Source organism: Gossypium arboreum, chromosome 5 (genome assembly GCF_025698485.1).
Source record: "Gossypium arboreum isolate Shixiya-1 chromosome 5, ASM2569848v2, whole genome shotgun sequence".
Taxonomy (NCBI): Eukaryota; Viridiplantae; Streptophyta; class Magnoliopsida; order Malvales; family Malvaceae; genus Gossypium; species Gossypium arboreum.
In genome coordinates, this window is record NC_069074.1 from 84172086 (window position 1) to 84187803 (window position 15718).

At 30.2% G+C, this 15718-nt stretch overlaps 1 protein-coding gene across 2 annotated transcripts; it reads left to right on the forward strand.

Moving 5' to 3' along the window:
- The first annotated feature begins 4006 nt into the window (after positions 1 to 4006).
- On the forward strand, positions 4007 to 6505 carry LOC108453726 (transcription factor TCP4-like). 2 transcript variants are annotated; one of them, XM_017752001.2, is made up of 3 exons: positions 4007 to 4747; positions 4826 to 6119; positions 6195 to 6505. In XM_017752001.2, the coding sequence occupies exons 1-2, from the start codon at positions 4633 to 4635 to the stop codon at positions 6064 to 6066; spliced, it is 1356 nt and encodes a 451-aa protein (XP_017607490.1). In that variant the 5' UTR covers positions 4007 to 4632; the 3' UTR covers positions 6067 to 6119; positions 6195 to 6505. The 2 variants fall into 2 exon arrangements, with proteins under 2 accessions (XP_017607490.1, XP_017607491.1); XM_017752002.2 differs by having other exon boundaries at positions 4007 to 4735.
- Positions 6506 to 15718: the final 9213 nt, after the last annotated feature.

The following is a 15718-nucleotide window of genomic DNA, read 5'->3' on the forward strand; positions in this document are numbered from 1 at the left end:
ATTATTTATATTATTATAAGAGCACTTTTCGTCTTTTTGATATTTTAATAAAACAAATAAAAAATTGCATATAGATTTGAACCCACGTCAGCAACATCAATAACACCTTAACTTTACCACTCCAATTAACTTATTATTCTTAACGTAATGTTTTCACCTATTTAATTTTATTTTACTCACAATTTAATTTAATTTTTTATTTAATGAATTAAAATGTAAAACAATAAATTTGTGGATAAATATTATCATTAAATAGAAAATTCTCATCCAAGATTATCAAATGTGGGAGAAAAAGAAAAGAAGTAAAGTATTTGGCATTGAAAAGAATCATTGAATTGAAAGGCAAATTGGAAGCATGTGTTGATGCCTTAAACCTAATGAAAAGGAGATGTTGAGGAATCTTTGAATTTGAATGTCACACTTTTAAAGTCGATGTGCACTACTTGCAACAACAAAAATGTGGACATGCTTAAAGTCGCTTGAATTTGTACTATAAGGCCAACGAATTCGTTTACTTTGAATGAAAATAATCGAGAATAATTTGTTTTTCGATACGTTATAAAATTTTATACCGTGAATTTTTATCAAATAAAGTTTTTACAGAGAGTTGAAATAATATATAAAAAAAAAATCAGTTTTTTAGAAATTTGTTTGTTATAATGAGATGCTTTTATAACGGGTGATTATTATAGAGATGATGACTGTACATAATTTATATTTAATATATATGTTTAGATATTGTCAATAAATTATAATGCTCTTAATTAAATTCAACTCGGTTAAAAGTTATTAAATGATGAAGCACTAGATGATGATAAAACAACTTACGTAATAGCAAAAGTTGAAAATTGCTAATATGGCAAATGACATGGTAATTAATATGAATATTTAATGGGATGACATTAAAATATCGAATTTAAATCCGATTTTCTAGATGCAAAAATTATCTAAATATAAAATTAATTAATTGATAAAGAAAAATAAATTAGAAATAAGTGAACATTATTGAAAAAGAATCATTTTATAAATCTCCCTTTACTTCACTATAGACAAGAAAAACAAAGAATCCATTAAATTGAAAAAAGAGAACATGATAGCTAAGCATTTGAGCTTAGCATATAAGGAGGATTCCACTCCAAAATAATGGAATGCAAGTATGGCTGTCTTTGTTCAACCAAAATTTGTAAAATTATGAAAATAGACTCCACTTTGATTTTTTTTTTTTGAAAGTCCCTATTGTTAGTATTTGATTTGATTAGCCTCGTAAAAGTGTGTTTGGGAGAAGGGAAAATGTTGGGAAAGACGATGATGTGTCTTTTAAGTGAAGCAATAAAGAAAAAAAGGAGAAAAGAAAAAGAAAGTAAGAAAAAAAAAGGAATAGGTCATTGTCAAAAGTTGTGATGGTGGTATAAAAGTATCTATTCATTTCTTCACAAGTAATCAAAAACAAAAGCACCTACACGATATCTTGGACAAGCCTTCTAAGGGTGAGTTTGGATGGATGCGATAATAGTGAGATTAGATATTATAAAAATACTGTAACGTGAAATAAAAAATAAACTAAATTCTTCGCACTGCATACCATCGCTCATCCGAACCCAACCTAAATCTTTTATAAAAATTTGTTTACTTATTATCATTATTTTGGTAAAAACAAGTAATGAAAATATAATAACTTTGTATTTATAAGTTATTTAAATTTGATTCAAGAAGTTTTGAATTTTATTATTAGTTTGAGGTTGAAAAATTATGTGTATTTTAATGCTTGATTTTTCTAATTTTATAAAGTGGATTATTTATTTTAATTAGTATTGATAATATTCAATTTAAACATAAATAATTAAAATAAGGGTAAACTATAAAATAGTCATTTTATTTGTCTCGGATTATATTTTAGTTACTTATGTTTGAAATGTTACGTATTAGTCACTTACGTTATCGTTTTGTTATGAAGTGGTTACCCTATCGTTAAACTCCGTTACCTCCCTAACGGCAATCCTACGTGACAGTCCAAATGGGTTTGGATGTCCAATTGATGGGATGAAAGTATATTTTTAATTAAATAAATTTAATTTAGACTGTCACGTAAGACTGCAGTTAGGGAAGTAATAGAATTTAACAGTTGAGTAACCATTTCGTAACAAAATAATAAAAGAATTTATTTATTTATATTAAATCAATTATCTTTTGATTTTGATTTAACAAGTTCATTAATTAAAACAACGATGTAACATAAATCTCAATTAGATAATAAACTAAAAGACAATAACAATTAAGTACAAAGAATATTAGGAACCAAATCAAAGAAATAACATTAAGAATGGCCTGTTTCAATCGTTGTAGTAGTTACATGTCGTTGCCATAAAAAATTTCCAATGGAAAAGAGACATACATAATAAAATTGCTAAATTTGTAATACCACAAAATTACTAAAGATACATCATTATGATTAATCGTTAATAATAGTATTTTGATTTTATTATCGTTAAACTGCGCCGATAATGAACTATAGTTAATAATAATAATGATAAAATTATAGTAAAACTACTTAAAATTAGTGACACATAAAATCAACCCAAAAATTAAATTGATAGATGTTATGTTCAAAATTTCTTGAAAATAAAATTAAAAATCAGTAAGGAAAAAAGTAAAAAGAAAAACACTAAAAACTATAACCACTAATAATACCACCCTTAGAAAAACGAGCAGATTACTGTCACGGTAACTAATTTAAAAAAAAAAAGAAAAAAGAAGAGAACAAACTTTACTTATACGCTTACTTTTTGGCTGACAAGACTTAACAGAACTTGTCTGAAAAAATTTACCTCAAAAGCAGCTAAAAAGCTCAAGGAAGGGGAAAATCCATTAAACAAAGGCTTTTTACCCTAATAATAATAAAAAATTAATAACGAGATTATTTATAAAAATAGTATATTTCTTACAGTATTTACCTATGACCCTAATAAATTAGTAGCATTAAATTAAAATATGATGGCTTAAAATATTTAAAGAAATTTCTTATTTTGATTGAAAAGTTTTAAGGATGCTGCTATTGTGACGACACTAAATTTTAAATAGGATAAATTACTTTATAAATCTTCTTTATTTATTATTATTTTTATTCCTTCAATATGAAAAATAGGAAGATCTCTTATCAATTAGTCCAAAAAGTATTTTTGTAAAAATGCTGATTCTAACTGTAAATAAATTTTATTTATTTTTTGAAAGATAAAGTTTTTCAAATTATTTTATCCCAATTGGAATAATTATTTAAAAAAATCAAAATATTATTTGAACAAAAAATAATTTTTGAAAAATAAATAAAATTTATTACTAGGTGAAATCAATTTTTAATAAAAATATTTTTGGTAGAATTTTTTGAACTAATTAGTAAGAGGCCTTTCTAGTTTTTGTGTTTAAAGGAAATAAAAAAATAAACAAGAAGAGTTTTTAGAGCAATTTTCCCTATTTAAAGTTTGGTCACCACACAGTCACCCTTAAAAGCTTTTTTAGTTAAAATGAAAATTTTGCATATCAAGTCCCTGAATATTTTAGACTATTATATTTCAGTCTGATACAGTCAATTTATGAGGCATCACCTACAAAACACACCATTTTATTTTCATTCAATTATAATTTTAAATTCAACACCAACTCAATTTTATTTACATCCACACCCTTAAAATACTATTAATTGATAAGTTAATTTTATTTATTAAATTCAAAATTAAGTTTATTTATTTTTAATGTGATAATATTATTTGTTTCAGCGTATAAAATTACTTCGATAATGATAATAACTTATAATAAAATTAATATTAAAAAGAACTATGCAAAACTTTTTCTTAAAAAATATTAGACAGATAACGAAATTATTTTAATTTCACATATAAAATTAAATTTAGTATAATAAAAATACACATAAAATAAAATTTAAAAATTAAAGAAAATGTGACTGGTTCTTAAATCTATAAAAATTAAAAAAAGAAAAGGTTGGGTGGAGACAATAATCCATTTAAATAACATTGAATGGAGGGAGGGATTAAGCTAAAACAAAACATCAAGAATGGCGGATTAACTTCATTAGATGAAATGTATAGTGTTTAGTAAGAAAAGAAAAAGTGAGAATCCAGTTAAAGAATAATTTTATTAGCATCCGATTGAAACAAAAGGAAGAGAGATTTTTAGTCTTTAGTTTTACTATAAAGAACAGCGGCAGATGCAGTGAATGAGATGAACAGAGATCTTTAATCTCTTCTCTGACCCAAATACGCTGTCACCTTTACCCGCTGCCATCATCATCTTCATCATCATCAAGGGCTTCCAATAAGCCAAGAAAAGTGTTCCTTTTCCCTATACTAAGCTATATCTAAGCCCCCCCTATATTTACTTTTCTTTCTCTCTCTGGGTTTTTTCCCGCGAAAATTCTTGTGGAGAAAATTTGTTGTTTCTTGTTGTTTTTGGTAAGTGGGTGTTAAAAAGACTGAAAACCCATTTTCATAGTTTGGTTACTGAATTGAATAGTACTTATAAGAGACCCAATTTCCAAAATCTGTGTTTTTACTTAGAAAAAGAAAAAGATGACTGAAAGAGATGGGTTAGGCTTGGAATAAGCGCTGTAAACTTTTCATTATGGTGATGGAAATGGAATCAATCAATGGCGGGGCCTTTTGGGAGAGTGAACAGTATTTGGTTTCATTGTGGTGGGAAAAGTACAGTCAAGAAGAGCAGATTAGTAAGCAGAAAGGTGTCTTCCATTAAAATCTGACTCTGGATCCTCCAAGGAATCATCATTATAAACATCAAAGTCTTCTTCTTTTTTCAGATTTTGGTGCAAAATCAATCGAACATGCAAGGAAAATGGGAGAAAATCATCACCAAGCTGCTGCAACATCGTCAAGATTGAGGATAAAGCACGTTGGAGGAGAGATCGTTGAGGTTCAAGGAGGTCACATTGTTCGATCAACTGGAAGAAAAGATCGTCACAGTAAAGTTTGTACTGCTAAAGGTCCTCGAGACCGACGAGTTCGTCTCTCGGCTCACACCGCCATCCAGTTTTACGACGTACAGGACCGTCTCGGATACGACCGTCCTAGCAAAGCTGTGGATTGGCTAATAAAAAAAGCCAAATCCGCCATTGACGAGCTCGCCGAGCTTCCTCCATGGAACCCATTGGATGCAACGATTTCAACCAAGAAACCCAATAACCAAGAAGACCTAAACACATCGACAGCAACAAACAATGAATTTCACATAGAAAACCTTGCTGCTGGGTCTGGTTCTCAATGTGTTCAGCAACACGAACTGGGAGATAACTTGAATAATAATTCGGGTTTTCTTCCGGCTTCTTTAGTTTCTGATGAGATTGCTGATACTATGAAGTCTTTTTTTCCATTGGGAGCTTCTAGTGAGACGCCGCCGTCTTCTTCATTACAATTTCAGGATTACCCGCCGGACTTGTTGTCAAGGACGAGCAGCCATAGTCAAGATCTGCGGCTTTCGCTTCAGTCATTTCCGGAGCCAATTCTTTTGCATCACCATGAACCCCATGCTGCTGCTACAGTTCAGGCGCACCATACTGACTCTGCTCTATTCTCTGGCACCACCCCATTAGCCGGTTTTGATGGGTCTAATGCTGGATGGGAGCACCACCAGCAGCAGCAACCGGCGGAGATTGGGAGGTTGCAGAGATTTTTTGCTTGGAATAGCAGTGGTGGTGATGCTGGTGGTGGCAATGGCGGTGGATTTATCTTTGGCACTCCATCGCAACAGTCATTGCCACTGACTTTTGGCCAAAACAGCCAGTTTTTTTCTCAGAGGGGACCCCTTCAGTCCAGTAACACACCCTTGGTTCGTGCTTGGATAGACCAGCCAATTGATGAACACCATCATCATCATCAAATCCCACAAAACATTCATCAACAAGCTGCTTTATCTAGCATGGGATTCACCACATCTGGTGTATACTCCGGTTTTCGCGTTCCGTCACGAATTCAAGGCCAAGAGGAGGAGCATGACAGCATTGCCAATAAGCTGTCCTCTGCTTCCTCTGATTCTCACCATTGATCCACTAAGAGTGGAGAAAAAAAAAAAAAGCCAAACTTATCCCCATCTATCAGGTTCCACTTCTACCACTTCCTCATTTTCATTCTAATATTCACGTTGCTTTGCACTTACAAGTTGATTGTTGACAGTGAAGTCGATAAGGAGATGTTAATGATGGATTCAAGATCAGTTTTGAGGGAAGATTTCGGTCACATTGAATCAATGGCTCATACCTTGGGGAAGAAGGAATCTGTGTGGATTTTCAGGTTATTCGATCCCCAGTTTGTTAAGCTTCTATCAGTTGATTGTTTGTTGCTTTAATTTATATTTGATTGAGCTCTTAGAGCTCAACTATGGTTTCCTTGGACATATCATGTGTTTCATGTTTTCAATGTTTGTGTTGTTTGCTACTATTTGCCAGTGTTACATTTAAGATGCAAACCAAGTTTCTTTAATTTCAGATTTGTTGTTCTCCTCAATTAAGACCTATGTCACTCAGTCTCACATGTAAGTGTCCATAGATATGTGCCTAACATGGATATATTTTCATTTATTTGGTGAGTCATTAGAGGGTTATCCCCAAATCCATATCTGAAAATGTGTTTAAAAGAAAAAAAAAAAATCAAGAAATGGTTGAAAGAAGTGGAAATGGACTTTTTCCCCAGACATTTGAATTAAGTTCGAATATTGGAGTTGTCATCATTGGGAGGACTTTACTTGAATACCAACCTTGGCCCGAACACAGCTAGACTCAGACCGTAAAGCGGATGAGGACTCCTGTGGTTACATACCAAGAAAAAAACAACAAAACAACCTCAATTAGCATAAACCTTAAACCTTAGACCTTAAACACTGGATCAACTAATATGGGAAAAGTCTTTCTCAATCATATATCCCTTTTTATCTGATATGGAAATAGAGAAGCAATCAAAACTCAGTATCTTCTGTTTAGAAATTCAATTTGTCATATAGATAAATTTTTGTTGCTTTATTGCCTCCTATGAACAGATTGGTGCCATAAAAACTTTCTTAAACCTGCAAAAAAGGAACTGAAAAGTAACTAATAATCTTTTCTCACATCTCTATCCATGCTTGGAGTTTTCATGGTGCAATGAAAGAAAAAGTCATAAGAGTGATAGCTTTAGATGCCTCAGTTTTGCTATTGACTTGCCATTTTGTTGCTTAGTTAATCTTGAATGAATAATAATCAAACTACTCAATCACAATTGCAGACATTTTTGCCAAAATTAGCAGAATTTAGATAGTGTTATAGGACCTGAATCACTTCAGCTGCTTACATGCTTTTAATATAAAACAATTGGGGGGGGGGGGGTATCTCTGAACCATGTCCTGGACCTTAGATTAGCATTGAAACCAGGTTGTTGAAGATACTTAAAAGCTCACACACTTATTTCAATCAATGAGGATTCTTTAGCAGATATAGAGATGAAATGAGGCTAAGTTGAGTACATCTGTAGCAGGAACTATTAAAGGGAAATGAGATGAATACAAAGAAGCTCAATAATGTTAGAATAGTATAATTATACAGTAATGGGTTAGATGCCACCAAAATTTTGGTACTTTGCCCATCTGTAAATGGTCCCCTCACTGCTATGTATATCTCAGAGCCTAATATAAAAATAGCATCTTCAGCTTTGCTGGAAATTCTTATTTTCTTTTAATAGCATAAACAAATATGAACCCATAAAAGAATACTTTGTGTTCTATTTATATTTGCTTTATGGTTGTTGGCTATGTTGTTCTGATACTTTCGTTTTCTGAAAAATCCGTGTTTGAGTCATAACTGACATAGATAAGGATCCTCGAAATACATGAAAAGATTGTAAAAAAATAGACACCTACACCTGAGTATTGGTGCTTGTTTTCCTTTGAGGGTGGTTGGATAGGAGAGCTTCTTGTTGGCCATGTAGTTGGGCTTACCTATTGCATTATGCAATGTAATAATAAATAATTGTAGGATTCCTAAGTCATTTGTCAGACCACACAATTTACTTAATTGCACTACGCATTCCTAACCAAAAATTTGGATTTTGAGAGATTAATACTCAAACCCAAAGTTCTTCGATACATTCGCTTTGATAAATAGAAGATCATCTGCAAAAAATGCGAAGTGATAGATTCTTGGTGGGAAAATGTAAAAGGCTTTTATTGATGGTTCGCAATTCGATCCAAAATCATTTGAGATAATTTTTCCGTAAGGTGATAAAGCATCACCCTGACGTAAACCTTGTCCATTACACAAAATCAACCCTAATATTTAATGATCTTAAAAGTAAAGTCCCTGAAATTTTACTTCACTATCGTTTGAGAGGATGAAAATAGTTTACTTAAATATGGAAGTGTTTCTAACTCAAAAGTTAGTCAAATTGATTCAGATACAATTAATTTTAAGAAATGAAATTCAGTACGAATTCCTAATATATGCATTTTTAAAAAAAAAAATATATGTTGTGTTTTTTTGGAAATTCAGAAAATAATAAAACTGATTCATCAGCCACATTTTCTTAAACAGATTCATCAAATATGCTGATTTTGTTGGGAAAATAAATGTTGCTAAAAGCTATAAGCTTCATCAGTTAAAAAAAAAAAAATCCATAGTGAATATGAAGGTTAAATTCTGTTATTAGTCTCTATTAAAGTTGTGGATTTAGTTTCAATGTTTTAATTTGATTAATTTTAATTTTTACATTTTTTGAATTGATCAATTTAGTCTTGACCTAAACAATAATAGTTAAATTCATTTGATTAAACTCAATTACTAGTTCTATACTATGCATTAAATCTGTTTATGAGCCGAGTTACCTGTTCAGGTCTAAAAGCTTGTTCAAAATTTGGGAGGGTTTGGGCAAAAATGTTAGGCCCAAAAATGGGTATGGACAAAAAAATTAGGCTTGTTTAAAATATGGGCCGAGTTCAGACTTGAACATTTAAGACCCAAGTCTAGCTTGACCCAACCTATTTTTAAGTTTATAATACTTTATATTATATTATTTTTATATATTATGTAATTTAGAACACATTAAAAAATAACCCTTTACTAAATATATAATAATACTCTAATGTAAACATTAAAATAATGTTAAGATTACTATATAAAATTTTTCAATAAATAAAAAATATATAAAATTATTAAATACTAAAATAAAGTAATATAAATATTTTAAAGAAAATGTTAAAAATAATATAAGTGGACCTAAAATGGGTTTGGGTTAGTTTATTTTACAAATATGGATGTGTTTGGACAAAATTTTAGACCCATATTTTGGGCTGGGCTTGGACAAACATAAAATATGTTAATATCATGCTTAGACTTGGCTTGGCCCGACCCACGAGCACCTCTACTATGCATAGAGTTGTAGATTTGGTCTATATTATTCAATTAGAGCATCCTAAGTTTTTTATATTTTTTGAATTTTAAAATTTCAATTTTGATGCAAATGACAGTCTTACCTATTAACTAGATTTTTAGTTCCGTATTATATGGAAATAACAATGTAACACCCCAAAACACAGCCCATAAGTTTCTATCGAGTTCTAGAAGTTAAATTGGCGACTGTAATGACTTAACATGCAACACGTTCAAACTTTACAAATGCCTTTTTTGAAACCACTTATACTCACGCTTAGTAAAATTCAGTATTAATTTATCTAGAAGGAAAAAAAAATCCAGAAACAGTTACTTAAACACTTGACTAACTATGGAAGAAAACATCGACCTCAAAACAAATGTCCATGCAGGGAAATATTAAAAGTAATTCAAGCTGAAAAATTACATCCCATAGTTTATTTAAACTTATTTACAAAATCAACTGAACCAACAGTATTAATCTCAGAAAAAATTAATTAAATCAAACCAGAACATAAGACTTTGAGATTCTCTGATTTGCTGAGTCTGAGACCTAACCTCACAATTTACCTGAAAATAGAAAACTAAGGGAGTGAGCTACGAAAGCTCAATATGATTCCAAAAGAAATGTAAATAAACGATGTCAAACAAACATCCGAGTACACCGAGGTCTCAAAAGTTCAATACATCTATACACATTTTATAAGTGATTCGGTACACAAATATTAATATAAGATATATACGTAATGCACACTTGGATGCAGAACAAATGCACTGAAGTCCAATCTATCCAACCACTACACACCATCTCCGTCCCTCCAACCACATCAAACAGGGTTCACTAGATCCTACCATTTTTTACACACCAATATTGGGTTATGGTGGACCCATCCAACAACAGTTTGATCAAACCTTAATCCATAAACTTAGGCAGGTCGATGCAAAAGGAGCTCGGTTAAACAATTTAAATATGCGTTTTTACACTTTGTTCGGTTAAATTTATTTTATTTGTTGGGTTGTTTTTAAAGTTTGGATTTTAATTCGTTTCCGCTTTTAATTGTTTAAACGTTTTTATGATGATAGTCATTTTATTCGCAAAACGTTGGATTTCCATCAGCAAATCACTTTTTTTTTTCCAAAATTGAACTAGATTAAGAACTCCACTGCAAACTTAAATGTTTTAACAATATAAAAAAGTCAACAATTTCATCAAACTAGCTAAGAAAGGAATTTTCCCTAACAAACTGGACTTTTACTTAGTGAGAGGTAGCACCATCTTTACAAGTCAAAAGGTTTCTGAGTTTTCAAATGAATTGTGATAACTTCTCTAAATCTTACTATAACGTCTAGGCCGAGTTTGAAATGTTACAATAAAAGGTCTTATCTTTAAACTTTTAAATATTAATTTTTGTTTTTTTTTTGAATTTCAACTTTTAATTATTAAATAATTTTTTAAAAAAGTAAATGTCTTTTTCTATTTTTCAACTATTAAATATTAAATAAATTTTTTAAATTAAGTTTTAATATTTAATATTAAATTATTTCAAACTAATATATAGTAATTTTTATATAAATATTTGCTAGAGATTTAAATTTTACACTATAAAATTAATTTTTAAAATTAACTATTCAATTCATAATTGAGTTTATTAAATTAAAATATTCTTTAAAATGCTCTCCATGTTGGTAATTATTTTAAAATTATTAACTATTCAATTTAAATTGTAAAGCATCTTCAAAACTATAAATAGTCAATTGTATATATCAATTAACCCTAGTTTTTAAAATAACAATTCAAATGATAATTATAACCCTAATTTGTACATGTTCCGATTTATTATATTAATATTAATATAAAACCATATAATATGTAAAAATATTTTTATTATTTTATTATTTTAAAAAAGTAATAAAATTTAAAAATATTTTAAACAGTTATAATTTTATTTTATTATTTTAATATTAATATAAAATTAAATTTTAAAATATCTTGTTATTTTATTATTTTATTAATGTGAATATTTTGTTATATTTTATTTTAAATTAAATGAAAAAATAAAGATATTAAGAGTAAGACGATACATTAATAAATAACACTTTTGTTTTAACTCATAACAAACACATGGTAAGAAGAATAATATATATCACAAATTTGAACAACCAAAATGACATTTATCTTTTATCCACCATTTTGAAACTTGAGTGTTACAACCATCCTCTTTTAATTATTTCAAGCCTACCAAACATAATGAGGAACTTGTAAAGAAACATTGTCGAGTAATTTTATCCATCAAATTATCTCTCGTGTGCATTCATCTGGTGGGATTTGGCCGGATCATCTATCTACGATCTAAATCTTATTTAGGTTTCGAGTTGATGATCCCTAGCATCTCAAGTGTACTACACCTGTCTAAGTTTTTAAATCATGGTTTAACTAATTTAATTAATCCTAGAAAGACACTTTTCTTTTTCTGCTAAAAGACCTAGTCGGGAAGCAAGGAGGGTGGGGCAATATAATGAAGTGTCATCATTGCACAAATGACTTTTGTGAGAGAACATGCATTTCAGGTCTAATCGATTCTTTTTTCCTAATTTGTATTCTCTTCGTGTTATTTTACCATGCAAATCCTCCATCAATGCAGATGGAAAGAACAATGTAGATAGATCACTTCTGGTTGTTCTTGTGTATTGGGTTTCTCAAAATCCTCCTCCAGCCCATTTTTTTTAATATCTGGTGACAGGGACTTTGCAAGCGTATTGCATAAGATTACGGATGAACAACTACAACTCCTAGTGTTCTTTGCAGGGCTGCCACTATCAAGTGGAATTGGAATACACTGCTCAAAGGAGAGAACCTGATTCGAAGGCACTATAAACATCCTCCTGATGGTCCTTATGGTTGTTGGTATGACGATTACAAAAGGCTTCTTGATGATCCATTGTTAGTTGAATAGCCAGAATGCACAGAAATTGAAATTTATTTTGAGAGAGTATAACACCCCAAACCTAACTTACACATTATGACTAAATATAGAGAAATTACCTTAGTTTGTTTAAAAACTTTTAATTAAATCAAACTTAGTTGTACTTTTCAAAAACATGAAATTTGGAAGAACTTTCGCAAATGTTCAGAAAAACTTAAGTCTGAAAACACTTGTTTCAAACCCAGAAATTTAATTCAAATTTGTTTACTTCGAATATACCAATTTTGGGCAAATCTTTTCTGATTAATGCTAACATTCGTTAAAAACTAATTATTTATTTACAGCAAAACACTTAAGAGTCTACTAAATTTGTAGTGGAAATTTTTTTCAGAGTTTTAGTTTTGAAAACCGAAATCCAATTTGTTAAGCCGTGTGATTTTACATTTTTACGATCAAAATATCAAAAAAAAAAAATCGACAAACCGCCCAAAAACATATTACAGTCCCAAAAATCTAAAAATATTACTAATGTAAATCACCATATTTAATTAACTGAGAAAAAAACAATTCGAGCTCGCACATGCTGTCCGATCCTAATTTAAAAAATTACTTGAAACATACTAAACAAATGAGTGAGTTAAAAGGCCAGTGTGTGACTCGACCTACAAACAAATTTTTCCTTAAAAGAAGTTTGCAAACATGAATAATCAGTTGAGAAATTTTCATATCACATAACTTATCAAAACCATATCATTTAACAAAACAAAATCGAATCATATAACATATAAGAGTATATCATATATCATATTGCCAGAAACATAGAACACATATGTTCTCTGATACAGATGTTAACATATTCCCAATACAAAATGAATTCGATAAAAAAAAATCGGAGAGAAATAAGGTTCAAACAAATCAATTTAAAATATAAGCTGTTCATGACTTTCAGATTAAAAAAAAAATAGAAAAAGAAACAACATTTTTATATGCCAATAATAAAAATTTTCAGCGACATATTTTACAACAGCAAATATTAGAGTAATATCTCTAACAATTGATTCTGAATTTGTAAAAAGTTACTACATACAAAATATAAATGCCATATACAGAATGCAAACCAATAAAATTCAATACAATTATTTAAATTCCAAAACAACGAAAAATTCTTAGAATTTGCAGACGAATGGGTGCTCATCAGAGGTACAACTTACAAATATAATGGAGTTCTTCGAAGAAAAGTTCAGAAGAACAAAAAGTTGGAAAACCAAGAGCTCGTTTAGATTTTGATAATTACCAAAGTAGCAAACTTCAAAAGCATCAGATGCTCAGTATTCCAGCACAGTTAAAAATGAAACAGAATAGCAAAAGAAACAAAAGAATAAAAGAATAAAATAAATAAATAAATAAAAACCGACGTGAAAAGGGTGAAGAAAACGTGGGACACAGGTTTTGGAAAACATAATTCATTAACTTAAAACTTATTATTTCCAAAAAGAAAACAAAACCTAACCCACTAATAACTAATGAATTTTTTTTAATTAGAGAGTTTGAATTTACCACTAAATTAATAAGTTTATTCTTGTTATTAGTTGAGTAGAAATAATTTATAAATCAAATATTCAAAGATAATAGTTTAGGCTAAGGGAAAGGATTCGAACTCGGAACCTCACACGGTTGTGTGACTCAAAACAGTTTTGAGCACGGTTTGGAATACAGCCTGTGACAAGGTCGTGTTACCCAACTTTGAATACACACACGGTCTGACACATGGCTTGCGACACGACCATGTGGCCGTAGTTTGAATATTCACATGGGTGGACACACAGGATTGGAAACCGTGTGTCATGGCTTCGAATGTTCACATGGTCTGGGCTATGTCACATGACCAGACCACACGGCTGTGTGACCCATGTTTTGTAAATTTTCAAGTTTTTCTAAAATTTTCTATTTTATTCTGATTTGACCCTGGATTATTCCTAAACTATTTTTTTAGGGCCTCATAAGCTCGATTTAAGGCCTCATAAATTTGGTTGGCTTGATAAGTTGTAAAATTTTGTTAATTTTTGAATTTGGAGGGTAGGGACTAAATTGTGAAGGAGGTTCATATGCATTTGGATTGAGTATGGTATGTATTTCAATGTAAAATATTTTATTTAATTATTATCTAGATCAAGAACTGAACCAAAAAAGACAATAACCGTGGAAAGAGGAAAATTATGGAATAGTCCTTGCATTTGAAACCGAAGTGAATGTAGGTAAGTTCATAGTGTATTAATATGTAAATGTAATCTTATAGTTATTATGTTATATTATTTTGTAGTTAATCGTATTTATATGAGAAATATTATTAGTTACTTACTTTATATCTTTTATTGCAAATGAATATGTATGGAAAATGAAATTATGATTGTTGAAGTTTTTGAAATTTCATTTTATCAATGATAATACGTTGAATGATAGTATGTGTAAGGAACTGAGAAAGTGCCTTTGAATGGTGAATATGTTTAAGTAATAACGAATTAAGTGTAATGCCCGATTCAACGTAGTAAATGCTAGGATACAATTGGCATGCTAATAGGGTCGATATGTGCAGTTATACGGGATTGCACTTCGGTGTCTCTGTTACAGTTCGATGTCTCTGTTTGCACTTCGGTGTCTCTGTTACAGTTTAATATCTCTGTTTGCACTTTGGTGCCTTTGATTTGCACAATCGTGTCTTTGTCTGCACTTTGGTGCCTCTTTTATGCATTTACGATGGTCTTGGTGTGGTGTAGTTTCGTGAGTATCCGAGTTAAGTTACTGGTTCATCGTACTTTGTGACAATTGAATTGTAATTTATTCATGAGCTTATATGTTATTGCATATCCGCAATATTATTATGTGAAAGTGTTACAATGAATTTCTTAGAATAAACATGGAATGTGGTATTGAGTAGATGTGATTTTGGTACGAGAAGATTCCTTATGATGGAAGTTGTTTTGATATATTTGGAGATACGATCAATTACTAATGTGATTGGTGAATTTGTATTTAATGATCAAGAATTATAAATTATATTGGTGAATTTGTATTTAATGATCAAGAATTATAAATTATCTCTTAAAATTTTTACTTTCATTAAGGTAAGCTAACTTGATGTTTATGCTATGAGCTTACTAAACTTCTTAAGCTTACTTGTTTCATTTATGTTCTTTTGTAGTTAACAAAGTCACGGACCGACCTAATGGATTGACTGAAAACTCGCACTATCCAACCTTTTTGGTAGCTTTTATATTTATTTTTTGGATGTGGCATGTATATAGGCTTTTAGTTGTGCATATGTCAAATGCTATGTTGTAATGTTTTGTCTAGTTGAATGGTCAGGTTTGGATGTGTATTTAAG

Coding starts and splice junctions, on each gene's coding strand:
- LOC108453726 (XM_017752001.2), top strand. CDS start 4,633: ATGGTGATGGAAATGGAATCAATCAATGGCGGGGCCTTTTGGGAGAGT. Junction 4,748..4,825: donor GCAGATTAGTAAGCAGAAAG/GTGTCTTCCATT, acceptor TTCTTTTTTCAG/ATTTTGGTGCAAAATCAATC.